Source organism: Panicum virgatum, chromosome 1N (assembly GCF_016808335.1).
Source record: "Panicum virgatum strain AP13 chromosome 1N, P.virgatum_v5, whole genome shotgun sequence".
Lineage (NCBI taxonomy): Eukaryota > Viridiplantae > Streptophyta > Magnoliopsida > Poales > Poaceae > Panicum > Panicum virgatum.
The window spans coordinates 59,379,382-59,397,845 of record NC_053145.1 but is presented as its reverse complement, the minus strand read 5'-3'; the positions used below and the strand labels follow the sequence as shown (position 1 = coordinate 59,397,845).

At 47.5% G+C, this 18,464-nt stretch overlaps 1 protein-coding gene, 1 long non-coding RNA gene and 7 other non-coding genes across 10 annotated transcripts; 2 read left to right on the top strand and 7 right to left on the bottom strand.

Moving 5' to 3' along the window:
- The first annotated feature begins 2,079 nt into the window (after positions 1-2,079).
- Positions 2,080-5,030, top strand: LOC120657105 (protein FAM32A-like). 2 transcript variants are annotated; one of them, XM_039935361.1, is made up of 3 exons: positions 2,080-2,257; positions 3,278-3,429; positions 4,574-5,030. In XM_039935361.1, exons 2-3 carry the CDS (start codon positions 3,282-3,284, stop codon positions 4,834-4,836), a joined length of 411 nt encoding a protein of 136 aa, XP_039791295.1. In that variant the 5' UTR covers positions 2,080-2,257; positions 3,278-3,281; the 3' UTR covers positions 4,837-5,030. The 2 variants fall into 2 exon arrangements, with proteins under 2 accessions (XP_039791295.1, XP_039791294.1); XM_039935360.1 differs by having other exon boundaries at positions 2,161-2,451.
- Positions 5,031-6,029: 999 nt separating this feature from the next.
- Positions 6,030-13,920, top strand: LOC120657106. The gene is made up of 3 exons (XR_005668084.1): positions 6,030-6,116; positions 6,541-6,622; positions 13,556-13,920. It is a non-coding gene; the product is annotated as an uncharacterized LOC120657106 (long non-coding RNA).
- Positions 13,921-15,825: 1,905 nt separating this feature from the next.
- On the bottom strand, positions 15,826-15,901 carry LOC120657858. The gene has a single exon (XR_005668391.1). It is a non-coding gene; the product is annotated as a small nucleolar RNA R160 (small nucleolar RNA).
- Positions 15,902-16,825: 924 nt separating this feature from the next.
- LOC120657854 lies at positions 16,826-16,904 on the bottom strand. The gene has a single exon (XR_005668388.1). It is a non-coding gene; the product is annotated as a small nucleolar RNA R160 (small nucleolar RNA).
- Positions 16,905-17,034: 130 nt separating this feature from the next.
- LOC120657847 lies at positions 17,035-17,114 on the bottom strand. The gene has a single exon (XR_005668380.1). It is a non-coding gene; the product is annotated as a small nucleolar RNA R160 (small nucleolar RNA).
- A 262-nt stretch (positions 17,115-17,376) lies between these two features.
- LOC120657853 lies at positions 17,377-17,455 on the bottom strand. Its single transcript, XR_005668387.1, has one exon. It is a non-coding gene; the product is annotated as a small nucleolar RNA R160 (small nucleolar RNA).
- A 130-nt stretch (positions 17,456-17,585) lies between these two features.
- Positions 17,586-17,665, bottom strand: LOC120657846. Its single transcript, XR_005668379.1, has one exon. It is a non-coding gene; the product is annotated as a small nucleolar RNA R160 (small nucleolar RNA).
- Positions 17,666-17,927: 262 nt separating this feature from the next.
- LOC120657852 lies at positions 17,928-18,006 on the bottom strand. The gene has a single exon (XR_005668386.1). It is a non-coding gene; the product is annotated as a small nucleolar RNA R160 (small nucleolar RNA).
- Positions 18,007-18,136: 130 nt separating this feature from the next.
- LOC120657844 lies at positions 18,137-18,216 on the bottom strand. The gene has a single exon (XR_005668377.1). It is a non-coding gene; the product is annotated as a small nucleolar RNA R160 (small nucleolar RNA).
- Positions 18,217-18,464: the final 248 nt, after the last annotated feature.

Genomic DNA, 18,464 nt, shown 5'->3' with positions numbered 1-18,464 from the left:
GTCCACGCTGAGGACGAAGGGAGGGGCGGCTCCAGGGCCGTCGGGCACCTCAGGTGTGGATAACTGCCCGCGGGCGCTTGTGCAGCGCGGATCTGGATCTCCGTGCTGGAGTCCGGGCTGAGGACGAAGGAAGGGGCGGCGCCGTGGCCATCGGGCACCGCAGGCACGAACGCCTGGGGGCGGCCCCCTAGGCGCTGCCGTCAACTGCCGTCGGCTCGGGCGCTGCGCGCTGTCGTCGGGCGCCACCAACTCAGGTGCCTGGGCGAAGAGGATGAGAGTGCAGGTGCCTGGGGCGAAGAGGATGAGCGGCGGTGGGCCAAGCTACGGAGTCGGTGTCTCCAGGATGCAACGGGTGCGGTAATGGTAATAACCGGTAACGGGAGGGCGGCGCTTCGAATCAGCCCGGGCGGAGACGATACATACGCATACGCCGAAACCCTAACCAAAGCTAACGACTGGGCCGAACAGGCCAGCAACAGCCAGCCCAGCAGCTGCTATCATGTGCGATGAAACTTACAGAGCAGCCTGGTCTACTCGGCCCGTTACACCAGGGGAGGCGTCTGGTGAGAAGGATGTTCCACACCGTCGTTCCAAACAAGTCACCAAATCTCTAGCGCTGGGAAACAATACATATATATAGAGGCTACATCCTTGCTAATTGTCTTCTACAACTTCTCCATTCTACTACTATTTCTTCTCTCCGCTTTGTGGTGCACTAGCCCAAAATCTGAAACTCAACGCCGCTGAAGAAGGCCAAAAAGCAACAAATCGACAAGTAAGCTGATCTGTTCCCTTAATCAATCACTAAATAAACTCTACATTTCACATTGAAACCTCAAAGTTGTGCCTTGATAATACCTTAATAAATATTTGTGGAAACGTAGGCCAGTTACTACATAGAAAAAAAAACTTCGAAAATCGACACAGCATAAACAACTTTAGATCTCTGTAATAATATCATAATGCAAGAAAGAAACAGATGTTATCAACACTGTTTGTATTAGCAAAATATAAATCGAACCTAGCTGGCTCAAAACTGAATGTCAACCTGATAACTGTAACCCATTTTTTTGCCTTTAACATATTCTGAAGTTTTTGTCCTTTCACTGTTTGTGAAAGCTGGTTATTCCCCCTTAAAATCAAGCTTGAAATCCATTCCCTTCATGGCTTTACCATATCATCTCATACAATTTCAATCATGGATATTTAGTTACTTCAATGTTAGAGCGTTTTCCCTGCACATGTGTGTAAACAGTTGCCATCTAATGATCTATGAACACATCATCTGTGAGATATAAAGAGACACTTATGTGTGGGCTTTAACAACCTCTTTAAGCCTGAGATCTCCCAGAATATCTCTACCACAGATAGGGACATCTGCAATGGACAAGATATAGCTTAAAACTTCAAAAACACCATTGCTTATTGACTGTTTAAAAAAAAACGATAACCAGCTAACTAGAGCCAACTTACCAGATTGCTGGAAGACTTTGACTGACAGTGCACTGAAGCCACACATTGGAGACTCAGGGACACTGGGTTCTCTCTGATATCCTGCCCAGAAAATTTGCTGTTACATGACAAAATGGCAGAAAGACATGATAGACTGGTTTTCAAAACCTACACGACCCTAATGTATTGTCCTGAACACCAACCTCCTCATCATACCCTGCAAACAGCGGATTCAGAAAGAAAAAAAATAATAACAAGACGAGCAAGCCATGGATCTGCCAAATTACTAGCTTAGCCAGTATTAATCTGACTCAATAATTCACCAATTACTTACGCTAGCTATAGTGTTTCCATCAACCTCATTTTAATGTTATTGTTTCATTTTGTACTGTGCAATGAATCTTTCTTCTCCTACATAGATCAACTCCACTTCTATTTTTCTTTTTTAACGAACTATACTAACGTGTTCATGGACTATTATTTTGCCCAAAAAATAGCCTACGAAAATAAGCTAACCAATATCTTCAAGTGGTTACAAAATGCATCTCTAGATAAACAATTATTGCCCACGGCATCAAAGCCTCACTCATATATGAATCAAAAACTTAATCAAAGGTCCTCTACTGCCAGCGCGGCAATGCCGCGACGCCTTTCTAGTATTTCTGCAAACTTTCCTCGCCGTCGCCGTCTGCTCGTCCGTCTCTCTCTCTCTCTCTCTCGTCGCCAGCGGCCAGACACGTCGAAGAAGGTCGTCGAGGCGTCGGCACCCCGCCGCCCCCGCCGCCCCCGAGGGGGAACCGCAGGGGTAATCTCGACTCCCCCTTCTTATCTTGGCTCCCCTCCCCCCTACCATTTGATCTGCTCGCCGCGGTCTTCCTCCCCCAGTCGCAGCGGCGGCGGCAGCAGCCGTCGCCGTCTCCGCTGCCCGGCCCCGCGCCGGGTCGAGGGAGGGGAGCGCAGCGGACCGGGACGCGGGATGAGTCTTTTCGGTCTCGGACGGTGAGCGCGCGCGATCCCCACCGAATTCCCCCTCTCCTCCGCCTCCTGCTTCGTCGCTTTCCTTTGTTGCGGGCTTGGGAACTAGGGGGTTCGCTGCCGACGAGCTCGGCAAGGTGAGATCCGGCGCCGCCGCAGCCGGAATTGGGATCCAGCGCGGGGGGTTGTGGGGGGAGGGGGAGTTCCCCTGCTTTATCCGTTGCTCTAGCTGGGTGCCGCTTCCTTCTGACAGCCCTAATCGGTGCCGGTGGCGGCTGGTCCCTCGCCCCCTCCCTCCACGGCTCCGTCTGCTGCCTCGCGCTGTGCGCTCGCCGCGCCGCCGGTCTGATTCATGGAGGGGGAGGCGGAAGAACAAGAGCGGCGGCAGCGGCGGTGCGGATGCTCCTGCTGGGCGTGGCCGGGGATGTGGAGTGGCGGAGGCGGCATCGGCTATCGCCAGGGATGAACGATCTGTAGGTGTTGGCGTTGGGCAAGGGCGAATCTGCCCCCACCAAAAATTCCTGGCGAGCTACGCCACTGGTGCTCTATCTGCTGTTCTGCTCTCCATGCACCATCTAGGGTTTCTAACCTTTCAAGGGCGATAACTGTACGCTCCCTGAATTTGGGCAATCTCCGATCTCTTTATAAAGTGATTAGCTTTGAGATTGGAATCGCTTATCATTTGAAATTGCTACCGCTTCACCAGATCAGTGTAATCTTTGAACAAATCAAGATTAGTGTAATCTATAATGCTTGCTGCCTTGTATGTGTGTTTGCGCGTCAGATTATCATGTCCATCAGGTGCTGTCTTGCTTTGCTGAGCTAACTTTCTCGGTTCTCCTTGTTGCAGCGAGATGTCCGAGTACCAAAATGTCGTTGTTGGGGGGAGGCTCAAGCTGAAGGGCAAAGCACTGGATGTCAAGGAAGGTGGAATCAAGAAAAAGAAGAAGAAGCAGCACCGTGAGGAGTCGTCTCAGATTGGGCGTGATGAACTTCAGGAAGGTTTGGCTCATTTACACTGGCTTTTCTGAACCTAAGCAAACTATTCAAATTTCTGTGAACAATGGAACGTGTTAATCAGCATTATTGTGTACGTTAGTGATGATCGGTTAATTGCTTGGTTGTGCACACCCTAGCTGTTGGTAGTTCCTGGTTCTCTATGCTCTGAATAATTGGTTTGGTTATTCAGTTACTGGCTTGTCTTGTCTACCTGAACTCCTTAGCTAATATTTGTCTGTGCAATCAAATACAGTGATTTCAGACATGAACAATTGCTTGCTGTTGCTGATGCCACTTTTTTTCCTGCTATGTACTAGTACTTGATGTCAAACCTGTGCATTCTGGACACATTGGTTCATAGTTTTACTGCTGCTGGCAGCTGCTGTTCTTTTTCTTATAGTGTTGTAATAGATAATGGTCTTGGTATCGTTACTCATTGCAAGAAGGATATGTCATAAAAAGTTTGTTGATAATCGTGACTATAGGCTATGCTAACAAATTTTAATGCAAAGCAAATAAGAACTAGGCACTGTAGCCCTATTTAGTTGTTATTATGACTTTATGAGCATCTGTGGTCACAAGTGACAACATATTTGTTTGGAGACTTGGAAATTAAGGTACAGTCAGGTTTCCACTTTAGTGTCATGATACGATAGACTGTGACATTTTTCTTCTGTAGGTGAAGACCAGTATTACTAGAATGATATGGGAATCTGGGATTCTGGGTGCATTTTTCTTTACATGGTGATTTTGCTGATTTTCTGAGCTGTTGAACGAAGTGGCTCACTCATTGTTGGTAAATCATAGTCAATACATGCTTGACTTGGTTTAATTTGTCCAACAACTTGCTTCTCTTGTACACATTGTCTCACCTTGCTGTTTGGCATAACGGAACTACATGACTGCAAAACTGCTTCCTCCTGATGCCATTATGATTATCTGATTTTAGGCTTAGAGAAATTGCTCACTAGGTGTTGGTAAATCCATACTTACACACAGAGTAGTTAGCTTGTTTAGTTTGGCCAACAACTTGATTAATTGCATACATTGTTTATCCTCTCTGTTTGTGTAATTGAATTTCATGAATGTGAAAGTGCCCTCTGCTGAATATACAACCTTCATATCGATTCCACTGGTTATTCTTCAGGTGGAAGCTCTGAATTGACAACCGATCCTAACAGTGAGCTGATTGAAGCTGACAAGATGGGAGAGGAGGAAGGGAACCCACATCCTGACTACGACCACCTCACACCAGCCGAGCGACGCTACATGGAACAGAAGCAAAAGATTGATATGCAGAAGCTGGCCAAAGTTGCCAACAAATCGCACAGGGACCGGATCCAGGACTTTAACCAGTACTTGGCAAACCTTAGCGAGCATTATGACATCCCAAAAGTTGGTCCCGGTTAACATGGCGAAAGTGCCGTGGTTCACAGAAACAGTTGTATGCTTGGCCTATCAAGACTTCTGTTTCATGTTATGCGTTATCAGTATGTTGTAAAACAAATTGGTTGTCATTGTGTAAACTATTTTATTTCAAAACCATGTTCCAAACGTTAGGCCATATTTTTTCTTTGGAAACAAGCATTGGCCAATTGGGTCCATCCTTGTGCGGTGTACTGCAGCAAAAAAACTAGTGTGTTACAACAAAGAAAATACCTCATTCTCGCAGTGTCCTACAGCTAATTTGACGAAGGAGAGCAAAAATTCCCAAACAAATTCAGGTGCTTTGCTTTTGGCAACATGCTCATTCCTGGACTGAAGTGCAGTGCAGTGCAGTACAGTACAGAACAGAACATCAAACATACTCTTGGGCGAGAAGCCCAGCCTGTGCTCTTCTGCACGGCGCGCTTCAGCTGCTCGTCGAGCATGCTGCCGTAGGTTGATTTTTTCTAGCTCTTTCGTGATTCTGTAATAGTTGTTTAGCTATCTTGGTTAAAGGTCGGAGCGTTGTAACCAAACTTCTTCTTCTTAACGAAATACTTGGTCAGGCAAGTTCTAAAAAACAACACACGAGCACACAAGACACAAGTTTGTAGAATTGTCGAATCACATCGCCGCCACTTTGGCTCGCCGGCCAGGTGATGGCCATGGGGCTGGTCATCTTGTGCTTGCCGTCACTCTACACGATGGACCCGAACGTGTAATTCTCGGTCACGCCTCCCTGCTACGGCGCGAAGGTGATCGCGTCGTACTCCTGTGTTTGCTGCGTCGCGCTGAACTGCAGCGTCGGAGGCTCCACCACGATGTGCACGCCGGCGGGGCTGGTGACGATGGTGGCCGTGTACGTGCCCCCCGACGCTGCGCACGACGACGCGGCGCTGCGTGACCTTGCCATCCCCGGAGCTGAACACCAACGAGAAGGCCGGGTAGTTGAGGTCGTCCACGGAGCCCGCCAGAGTGCATCGAGCAGTCGGTCACCAAGCCGTCCCTCGTCAAGACGGCGATCTGCTCGGCGGTGTAGCCGAGCGCGCACAGGAAAGAGATGTACTCGTAGGTACGGTGCCGGCGTCGTACATCAGGTATGGGTCCAGGGCGCAGTTGGGGTCCACGTGGCTGACCCCGCGTACGAACGGCGTGGATGCCTCGTATCGACATGTCGTTGATGGTGTCGTCGGCACTGTCCACGTTGTACGCGGTGGTCATCAGCGCGGACTTGATTGATGGTGGTGGGGCCACATATATAAAAGGTAACATTTTTATATCTTATCATACCAGCGGCCTAGACGAACAAACCGATCAATTACATCGTAAACAAACCAATTCTACTCACGTCGGATTTATTCATTTAACATTATTCCCAATCAATTACATCTTATCATTTCTAATCCATTTGAACAAACCAATTCATTAGAAACACTACATACTCATACCCAGCGGCGGATCCAGGGGGGCTCCGGCCCCCAAAGAGCCTCCTAATTACATGTAAATCACTGTAGCAAAAGACTCAAATTATCATTAAATCTTCACACAAATCAATATATCCATTGTTTCAGCCTTCCTTGTCTCTCATCCTGCATCCGCCACTGCTCATACCGTATATATACCAGGCGGACCCTTCACCTTTCATCAGAAACAAGAGAGATAACTATTACACTGTGTTTACTCTACCAGGTGGGCCATGCTGCATCAAACTCTCATGCTGCGAAATCCTCTCACACTGCAAAATTCAAGTCTCCACGGGAACTGAACTCAGGTAGGCGGTTTCCATGGGTATTAGGGTCAGAGGGGGGAGGGGGTCCCCCTTAGCCCCCCTCCCCCCATCCTCCCCTGGAAGTGGACGTCGCGGCCGTGGAGGGTGTTGTCGTGGCTGGGAGGAGGTGGTGGACATCACGGGCATGGAGGAAGAACTGGACGTCGTCCGAGGAGGAGTCGCCGCGAAAGTCGATGATGCTGAGGACGGTGTGGCGAAGGAAAGGCGGGACGCAGAGGACGTCGTCGTGGCCGGGGAGGAGGATGTGGTGGACGTCACGGCCGCGGAGGAAGAGCTGGACATCGTCGGAGGAGGAGTCTCCACGGACGTCGAGGACGTAGAGGACGCCGCTGTAGTGGAGGACGTCGTCGTGGTCGGGGAGGAGGAGGTGGTGGACATCACGGCCGCGGAGGAAGAGCTGGACATCGTCGGAGGAGGAGTCACCACGGACGTTGAGGACATGGAGGACGCCGCTGTGGTGAAGGAAAGGCGGGACACAGAGAATTTCGCCGTGGCCGGGGAGGAGTAGGCGGCGTCGGAGGTGGTGGACGTCACAGCCGGGGAGGAAGAGCTTTACATCGGAGGAGGAGGAATCACCGCGGACGTCGAGGACGCGGAGGATGCCACTGTGGCGAAGGAAAGGCGGGACGCGCCGGTCGTGGAGGAGGAAGAGGAGGCGGCGGCAGCGGAGGTGGACGTCGATGGGGTTGACGCGTAGGCGGTGCTTGTTGAGGATGAGGAGGTCGACGACGATGACGACTTGCTGCTCTTGCAGTGGCGACGCTAACAACAACAGTAAAAATAAAAGATGAAACCTCCCACTAGCAAGCTGATGAAGGCGGCGGCAATGCCTCCATCGATCGTGCCTTGGGCCATGTTGGGGCCATTGTGCTGCTTCATGCCGGTGGAGGTGGTGGTGGAATGGCGCACCTTGATTTTTGAAAGTTTGATTCATGTGTGTCTTCTGCTCATTGGAAGGCAGTGAACCAAATCATTGGCGGATTCAGAATTTTCAGTTTAATGGGAGCTATCTCCTTTTTTCTTCCTCCAACCCCTTTTTTCTTCTCTCTTCTTTCCTCTTTTTCTCCCTCCTCCTCTTCTTTCCATATGGAGTTCCCGAGGGTAGGGGGGGCTCCCCCTACCCCCACGCTGGATCCACCCCTGAACCAAATTTATGCTCTAACTACCATTGTGCTCGTGCGTTGCTACATCAGCTTGCAAACAAACTGCACGAGCAACCTCACATCCACTTATCCACGATCCCTACTGGACTATGAACTACGAGGCTAGCTATATAGGTTCTGCAAGCCTACAATGGAGTTCAAGACTACTCCTATGTGAGTCGTGGCTGCTGCCCGTATCACGACTGGACTATGAACTAAGAGTAGGTACAATAAGGGTTTATTAGCCCGTCTATGTCAGCAACAGTCCTACGTAGATGAGAGAGAATTGAGGTGAGAGAGTGTCACATGCTCTTATGTAAGAGACGCCTCCAGCACGAGAAACAAAGCACAAGAGTCGATTTTGGAGCCTGACCCGTCTCTTGCGTACGCATTTCATGAGCTTTCATGTATTTTTGTATGTAAAAATTTAATATTCCTATACCCCATAAGAGACAATCTAAAAGACATATTATTGTAGTATATGTCTCCAAGTGATGTCTCTAGATGACATGGAAGGGGCTTAAAGCCCCCTTATTGCCCTTGCTCCACTACCGGAGACCACGAGTTCGCCGTGTGCCCGAGCCACACGGCGAAGAACCGTTAGCACACGGCGAAGACTTCGCCGACGGTGGCCGACGGCAAAGCGCCGACGGCAGCTACAGGGACGGCGAAGCCCGTGTTTGCCGTGTGTCAAAAGTCGCGCACACGGTGAACCTTTTCGCCGTGTGTATATATAGGCGCACGGCGAAAAAAAGCGAGAAGACGCCGTCCAACGGTGGCTGACGGCGTCGGCGTCTGTTCACCGTGTGTCTGCACCGTGGACACACGGTGAACTTTCAGACTTCGCCGTGTGTCCTTGGTTCTGGCACACGGCAAACCAGTAAGTTTCGCCGTGTGCCTAGCTTATGACGCACGGCGAATTATGGTCAGTTCGCCGTGTGCCTAGCCCTAGCACACGGCGAACTAGGTTTCCAGGTAGTCACATGGTCACTTTGCCGTGTGCCTAGTCCCTGGCACACAGCAAAGTGACCAAACAGATCATTTTCTTTTTTGTTTTTCACGTATAAAGGACCCCATATCACAACATATATATCACAGGCATTACATATCACATATATATCACAACTAGCCGGAAATAACTTCAAACACATCCAGAAGTCCAATGCAAAGTCCAGAAGTTCACAAATACATATCTAGAAGTTCACAAGTCCATAAATATTGAAATAAACAAGTTTATGGCTGTGGTGGGTCGTCGAACGGTGGGGAGCCGCCGAACTGAGGCGGGAACAACTACTGTGGGAGCGTCGGTGAGATGCCCGGCGACAATTCTGGCGTATTCGATGCCGCCGATAGATTCTGCAAAAAAAGTAAGACAGTAAATTGCAGGTGAGACAAAAACCAAGTTCTCAAATTATAATAGAGCACTAAAGGATCATATGTAGGTCTCCTAAATCGTTAAGTGAGTAATGTAAGTCACAATCTCTAAGTCTAAAGTTCTCTAAGTATCTAATACTTCAAAAAAAAAACTAAAGGGTTTTCAAAATACTCACCGGAGGAGTAGTAGGAGGAGCCATAGGGAATTGCATGGCTGGGATGGGATTACCCATTTGGACAGAAAGACCTCGAATGTAGTTGTACATCTGGGCCATCTCGGCCGCCTGCTTCTGCTCGTTCTCTTGTCGTATCCTCCTCTCTTCTGCCAGTGCCGCCTCGTACGCCGCCTGTTGTGCTTGCATTTGGTGCTACAATAGTTCATGATAATGTTACAATGCAAAGCAAATATACGTACAAAACGAATGAACTATGAATAAATAAGAAATAACCTGAAGTTCCTGCACTTGGAGCTGCGACGCGGACAGCCGTGGCCGTATGGCCGGGCTATTGGCCGTGCTCCTCGCTCGAATCTGGGAGAGGGTGGGAGTGCTGGCCGTGTCTAAAAGGCCATCGCCAATGTAGTAGCGCCCATGTTTTTTGCCTCCTCCCACCCTCATAATGACTTCTCAGTTTGAAATAATTGAACATTTCAGTTTGAAATTCTGCAAACATAAAATAGCACAGTGATCGACAACTAACAAACATGCCTCAGATATGTTCCCTTTCATTTGACCTTGAACTTGAAGCATAAGAAACCTAAAATAAATTCATGACCGCCATTAAACCATGTGACACATCCAGCCCAATCTTAACATCATCGCATCCGAGTTGTTGCTTGGGCATGGATGTGTCACATGGTTTCATGACAACCATGATAAGCATATCCATAGAACAGAAATAACACAGTTCGACTAACACTCATGCTCAAGCTCAAGGTCAATATATATAGCATATATCATCACAGGCAATACAATTTTCTACAAGGTTAATCAAGAGGTCAACAAGATTATTTAGGTCTTTAAAGCTATCATCTTTTCTCAAGTCATCAATATAGTTATCAAGTGATGCTTGTCTCTAGGCCATCTTGTTCTACATGGCAAGAATTAAATAGAAAAATATCTGTAGCTCAAGATCGGGACAGAGGTTCGTGCCCTCTCAAAGCCCATAGCCTGATGCAACAGCACAATACCATATCTTGGGCGAAACTAGCATTTAACACTGCACATTTGCTGGTTAAAGGGACATTAAGCAAACTCATCTCAGGAATGAATACTGACGAGCTACCACATGTAGATATGTTATCAAGTTCAGGCATCGCATGCCACAGAAATATATCACAGATAAAACCTAGTGTATCTCTTCCAGCACTCGGTTTGCATTCACTCTTAGTATTCTTTAATGTAAATTGGTGTGATATATTTCTAAATTTCTGATGTATTTATTATATTGGGCTAGAGACAAACCACGAGGTGCGGACGGCGGAGGCAGGGCCGGCCTCGGGGGCGGGGTCGGGCCCAGAGCAGGCCGGGCGCGCGGCCGCGGCGGGGGCCGGCCTGGGCGCGCGGAGGAGGATGCGGCCGCGGCGGGGGCCGGCCTGGGCGCGCGGAGGAGGATGGGGCTGCGGCGGACGGCGGAGGCGGGGCCGGCGTCGGAGCGGCCTCGGGGCGTGGTTGCCCCGGACCAGGCCGGGCGTGGCGGCGGCGCCGGCCGGCCTCGGCGCTCCAAGGAGGAGGACGGGGCGCTGGACCGCGGGTGGCGCGCCGAGGGGGAGGGAGAGCAGCGGAGCGGAGCGGGAAGCCGGCGGCGGGGGCGGCGCGGGCGGCGGTGGACGGGGGTTGTGTGTGTGACGGGTTGGGGGCGCGCGGACGGGGGTGGCGCGGCTAAGTCCTGAACGCCGCTTTCGCCGTGTGCCAAGATCCGGGACACACGGCGAAGCCTGACTTCGCCGTGTGTTTCAGTTTAGGCACACGACGAATTTTTTTGCAGTGAATAATTTAATGTTCAAAATTTGATATTGAACTTTTCAAAAAACAACTAAATCTAAACACTCAAATTTTTTATATGGCCTCAATAAATTTGATGAGTTTTTTAACTAATTCCATTCTATTGTTTCATGTCATAATTAATCACATTTTACTTATGCCAATTATAGTAGTTTATTTGCAATTAAAATATTAAAAATACCAAATGGAGCCGAATTTTTTTGAAATTTCAACATGACTAAATCATTATCGCATATTGTCTATATAAAAATTTTGAACGTCAAACTGAAATTTTTCTATCATAACATGTACAAACTTAACCTTCTTTTCTTCTTCTCTCGGAAACTTCTTCGGGAAACTCTCAGTTTGTAAGCATCATCATGACAAAATGTTCGTATCGTGCTCAAATTTTTACCATACATTCGACGTATGATAGCATGAAGTTCGGGCAAATATCATAATTTTCTGACATCGTTCAAATTTTACATAATTCAAAAACTATTTTCCACCACGATCGTCGTAATGTTTCATTACCACAATCTTTGAAATTTTGTTTCAACTACTACATAAACTCTAACACTACAGTCAATATTATGAATATCATTTTTTCAAAAAAATTTCCTATTATTTAATACCCTTTGGAATTAAATTAGATTTACACGAAATAAAACAATAAATTGAAATAAATTAGTTTAATACAACTAATATATCTATAAAAATCTCATATTCAAACATAGAGTACCAAACAAATTATGAAGAGTGTAGAAAAAATTTGGAAGCAAAAACATGATTTTTTTTTCGTGTTCGCCGTGTGCTCAACTAAGGCACACGGCAAAGGTCTATGTGTTGCCGTGTGCCAGCGTGGACACACGGCGAATAGGGACTGGCGTGACGTCCGTTCGAGTGTTGACGGCAGCCGGGGATTTCGCCGTGTGTCAACCGACTGGCACACGGCGAAGATGGGAGTTCGCCGTGTGCCTAGCCCTGGCACACGGCAAACAATAACGGCCGTGAGGCCCCCTGCCGGCAGAAGGGTGTGCCCCGCACGTGATCCATGTTCGCCGTGTGTCTACTGGCTGACACACAGCGAAGATCAAGGTTTGCCGTGTGCTGGCCCTTGGCACACGGCGAAGAGTAAGATTTCCCGTGTGTTTTTTCTTTGCCGTGTGTTCTTCTGGAGACACACGGCAAAGGAGGTCTTCGTCGTGTGCCCGAAATAATGCACACGGCGAAGATTCTGGCACACGGCAAAATACCGTTTTCGGTAGTGCTCTAAGAGGCTAACCATATAGGTTCTGCAAGCCTGCAATAATGGAGTTTAAGACTACTCCTATGTCGAGCCGTGGATACTGCCCGTGTCGGTGGCATGTCCTTAAGGATGAAGCAGACTTGGAAATTAAGGTTATCCACATTAGGATGTTTTTGGTTGGGCTTCCAGCAACCGGTTGGCATGTATTCCGTATTTCCGCGTGTCGGTCACCGGTTGGCATGTATTCAGGGTTTCTTTGGATCGCTGATCACTGATTCCCTTCGCTTGCTAGGGCTTCCTTTTATTTATTTTTCCGCTCACTGTCTCTTGGAATGCATCACCGCACAGTGCATGATTTTTTGGAGAAAATAATTCACCTAGACGCACCGTGCCTATTTTCATATGGATACTGCAAACAGGAGACCCTACATGAGATGATTACACATGTTTGCCTTCCAAGACACAGCTTGATCATGGTATTGACAATGAGTAGACGCACCAAGTGAATTTTAAGCTCTCCGTTAATTGGTGTTGCACTACTTTTCTCCTTACAATACTTTGTTGTCATCTCAATATTGACAATGCTTGCTATTTGATGCTAATTTATTACCGATTGTCACGGAGATTATGGTCGGGAAACTGCATGATGATAAACATTATTGTTATCAGGTGTTTTGTTTGTTGATTGTGCATCATGGTGAATATTAACACGTGTGTGTCACACATGCACTCTACTAGTTGAGAAAATAGACAAAATATCTTTTAGTTAGATCTAACAATGGCAATTAGATGTACAATTATATATTTTCCCCCACGCCACCTACGTGACATCTTTTTTTCTATGAGCAACATAAGAGAACAAAATCTATATATGTGTTCCTAATGAGTATGTACCCTGGTCTTTGCAGTTGCAAACTTGCAATACTGCTTCACTAAACACTTTCAGTAAGCTCTTGAGCAGATGTTTGGCAACCGAGTTTCCTTTGTTTGTAGGAGGCCAAGACCTGCCAAAAGTACTCTGTCTCAACAAATCTGAACAGCAGGACAATAGTTCTAGGGTGAAGTGGGATACATGAGAGAATGGACATGTGGTCCAGTTCTGGGGATGATGCTAAAGTTTATATGATTCACCAAAACTTTCTACTGAAAATTGTAAATATTTTTTCAGCTCTGCCGAGCACAAAAGTTGAGGAGCAGGTTTACATCGAAGTGAAGGTCCTGGAAGAACAGTTTCTTTTTTCACTTGTATACGGTTTATCTATAATGGGGGTGGGGCCGGTGGGCCGAGTGCAGATCACTGCTTGGAATATTTGAGCCATGGGACAAGTGCTTAAGAGGTGGAATGGAAGCACTTGCCTGCACACTTGCTACGGATTGGTGCCGACGGAGATCAATCCTGGAGACTGACTGTAGTGTCGTGGCTTACTTTTTTTTTCAAACTTGAGCATCTCCAAGAGCTCTTTTATAATATTAGCTAAATTTAAAGTTTTACAAGCTTTGTAAAAAAATAGAAGACCTTCTATAGAGTGAGTAAACCAACAGATCTTTTAAAACTGTACTCTCCATATGTTACTAGACAGTGGACCCCGCATGTCATACTCATTTTCCTATCTTTTTCTCCAACTCTCCTCTTGCTCTCGATGGGCGAGCCGCCGCACCGCCGCCCTCCTCCTCGCCCGCACCACGGCCGGCGCAGTGAGGACTCCCGCAGCCGCGCAGCCTGGTCGGCGCCCGCGCGCGCGGCTAGGGCCTGAGACGGCGGGGGCAGGAGCAGGGGCATCGCTCAACGGCGACCCGTGACGGCGCTCGGCGGCGACCCGTGACGGCGCTCGGCGGCAACCCGTGACGGCGCTCGGCGGCGGCCCGGGACAGTCGGGGCGGGGGCCAAGCTCGACGGCGGGGGCGGGAGCAGGGGCAGCGCTCAACGGCGGCCCGTGACGGCGTTGGCGGCGCTCTGCGGCGGCCCGGGACGGTCGGGGCAGGGGCGAAGCTCGACGGCAGGGGCGGGAGCAGGGGCAGTGCTCAACAGTAGCCCGTGACGGCGTTGGCGGCGGTCGGGGCGGGGGCGGTGCTCGGCAGCAGCCCGGGACGGCCGGGGCGAAGCTCGACGGCGGCCCGGGACGCCTGAGGCGGCGCAGAGTGGTGGCCCGAGGACGGCGGGTATAGGGGCGGTGCTCGGCGGCGTGCGCGGCGCTCGGCATGGCGGGAAGGCGCTCACCGGCGGCTTGGGATGGCCGGGGCGGCGCTTGACGGCGTGGGCAGCGCAGGACATGCAAGGGGAGGGGGCCGGCGAGAGATGCACGGGGGAGCGAGATGGCGAGCAAGATGCGTCTTCTTTCTTTGCCCAGCAAGGGGGAGGAAATACAAAACAACATAGCTAGTGGAGCAAAATACAAAGTCTGTTGGATCCGAGTTTTGATGAGATTTTTCTTTATTTAGCTAACTCATCAAGCATACAAGAGCGGTTGGAGATGCTCTTAGTGATGGTATCATGTTATCTAAAACCCAAAGTTTAGAGATGACGGAGCATCACCTATTAACAGATGAGTTAGTGTTTTTTGGATCAATCTAAAATCCAAAACCTAAAGTTATTATGGAATGGGTTGACCCAGAACCCAAAACAAATTAACCGGGTAGACTAGGTCACCAATTGGGTCAACCAATTGTGACCCACTTGCATCATGATCCATGAATGAATGATTCCTTTAGAAGTGCCATAAATTAGATGGTACACCAATAGGCACATCAGCCTAAGTACTTGAAAAATATATATAAAAAACAATATCATCTCTGGCGGTTCTGATATGATCGCCAATGGATCAGCCTAAATACACCAATGGGTACACCAATGGGCACATCAGCCTAAATATATAGAAAATACAATTAGATTGTACGCCAATGGGCACAACCACTGACTTTAGATCGCTTGCCTTTCGATCAATCGCAGAGCTGACTCACGCATCTGGTGCAATATGCAACAATTTACCATAGATCAGCAAATCCAACATGAAACTGTCCATTGGTCAGTCTGTTGAAAAACCTTTATGAATTCCCAAATACAGGTTATTTTTAAGTGTAACTAACACATTGTTTATATAATCTTGAAACCATGTTAATGCAATACCGGTCATCTACTACAAAATGATGACAGTCACAGATGACACTGACAAATAAAGCCATTCTGGAAAAGCAAAGAAACAATGCAGAACAATCTGTTCCACTCTGCACCAGAATGGATGAAACAGGAATGATGGAAACCTTCAAGATGGTATCTCGTCCACGAGACCATCAGTCAGAGAGACGAAGAGTTGAATTAGGTAAGCATGCCAATATGGCGATTCATAAAGAACCCGTGCAAAAGGTATGAAAACTATAGAATAAGTACACCAAGCTGGAAAGTATAAAGTGCAATAGATTAGAAATATATAATTCAAAGGAAACAATCAGAGAACTTTTAAGACCATGAATAATGTAACAAATTAGATACTTCAGATAATACAGCCTCCTCATTACTTCTTTTGATATCTTAAACACTACCACAACTTTGCTCAAGCATAATTAAGGATTACTAAAACTATAGCAATACACATAACCAAAAAAAAAAATGAAGGCACACAGAGTTGAAGTATGATTTCAATGAAGATGATGTAGCATCATGGTTTTAAAGGCGTCGCCTAGGCGTCGCCTAGTCGTCCGGGCGGAAAAAAAGTCTGGGCGTCCGCCGCCGCCTTGCCAAAATCAAGGAGAAATAGCCAGGGATGAATGGAGGAAGAGGAGAAGAACGGGAGGGGAGCAGCAGGTCAAGAAGCGGCTGCCTCACCATCTCTTGGCAGCTCGGTCGGCGGTGACTAGTGCAGAGAGGTGCGGACCTCCTTCTGGTGAGTGGCGGCGGCGGCTGGTTTGGAAGGGGACCGGCGGCGACGGCTGGTTTGGAAGGGGACCGGCGGCGGCGGCGGTCGATTCAGAAGGGGAGTGGCAGCAGGGACCCATCCAAGGGCCGGGTGAGAGAAGGAAGAGGCAGATGCTTGGAGGAAGGCGAGAGATTGGAGCGGCGGCGCAGCTGCTGCGAGAGAGATGCGAGAAAGAGCGACGGGAAGAGCTGCGAGAGAGAGAGAGATACGAGAGAGAGCGGCGGCGCTGCTGCTGCGAAGAGGGCGCAGAGGGGTTGAGGGTGGTTGCTACCTGGGCCTGGGCTGCCTAAGGAGGGGTAAGATATGGGCCTCTTCGTGGGCTAGGCCAGTCTCCTTCTCCTTTCCCTTCTTTCCTTTTTCTTTTTCCTCTTTCTTCTATCCTTCCTGCTGTTTCTGGACAGTCATAAGGCGTCGCCTTGCCTCGCCTAGGCGTCGCCTAGACTTCGCCTAGGCGTCCGGAAGGTGGGTGAATGCCGCAACTCGCCTTACCGCCTTAAGAACTATGTGTAGCATATGTAAGTAGATGAAGCAATCAGAGAACTTTGAAGACCATGAATGGATGTATCAGCATAGATACTTCAGATCATATGAGCTCCTCATTTTGCTGCTTCACCTCTCAAAAACACATAGCAAAGCATAATTTAGAAATTTTTAGAAGTATTTTGAAGCTATACCTTAATGTACAAAAGAAAATGAACACAACCAAGTATCATCTGGATAAGGTGTGGGCAAAGGAAGCAATCAGAGAACTTTGAAGACCATGAATGTATGTATCAACATCAGATACTTCAGATTGTATGACCTCCTCATTTTGCTTCTCAACACACTCTACGGTTCTGACTCAAGCATCACTTAGACGATATTCAGATGCCATACTTAAAAAAATCTTGAATACTACTAAACAAGCATCAATTGGACAAGAGAACGTACACATAAAGAAAGCAAAAAAGAAAAGTTTGAAGACCAACCAAGAATTGAAAATTTTGAAGATAATCCAAGTATTATCAACAGTACAGTTTCAGATAGTACAGCTTCCTACCGCATCTACTCTATCTACACACGAAATGTAAGTAGATGAAGCAATCAGAGAACTTTGAAGACCATGAATGGATGTATCAGCATAGATACTTCAGATCATATGAGCTCCTCATTTTGCTGCTTCACCTCTCAAAAACACATAGCAAAGCATAATTTAGAAATTTTTAGAAGTATTTTGAAGCTATACCTTAATGTACAAAAGAAAATGAACACAACCAAGTATCATCTGGATAAGGTGTGGGCAAAGGAAGCAATCAGAGAACTTTGAAGACCATGAATGTATGTATCAACATCAGATACTTCAGATTGTATGACCTCCTCATTTTGCTTCTCAACACACTCTACGGTTCTGACTCAAGCATCACTTAGACGATATTCAGATGCCATACTTAAAAAAATCTTGAATACTACTAAACAAGCATCAATTGGACAAGAGAACGTACACATAAAGAAAGCAAAAAAGAAAAGTTTGAAGACCAACCAAGAATTGAAAATTTTGAAGATAATCCAAGTATTATCAACAGTACAGTTTCAGATAGTACAGCTTCCTACCGCATCTACTCTATCTACACACGAAATGTAAGTAGATGAAGCAATCAGAGAACTTTGAAGACCATGAATGGATGTATCAGCATAGATACTTCAGATCATATGAGCTCCTCATTTTGCTGCTTCACCTCTCAAAAACACATAGCAAAGCATAATTTAGAAATTTTTAGAAGTATTTTGAAGCTATACCTTAATGTACAAAAGAAAATGAACACAACCAAGTATCATCTGGATAAGGTGTGGGCAAAGGAAGCAATCAGAGAACTTTGAAGACCATGAATGTATGTATCAACATCAGATACTTCAGATTGTATGACCTCCTCATTTTGCTTCTCAACACACTCTACGGTTCTGACTCAAGCATCACTTAGACGATATTCAGATGCCATACTTAAAAAAATCTTGAATACTACTAAACAAGCATCAATTGGACAAGAGAACGTACACATAAAGAAAGCAAAAAAGAAAAGTTTGAAGACCAACCAAGAATTGAAAATTTTGAAGATAATCCAAGTATTATCAACAGTACAGTTTCAGATAGTACAGCTTCCTACCGCATCTACTCTATCTACACACGAA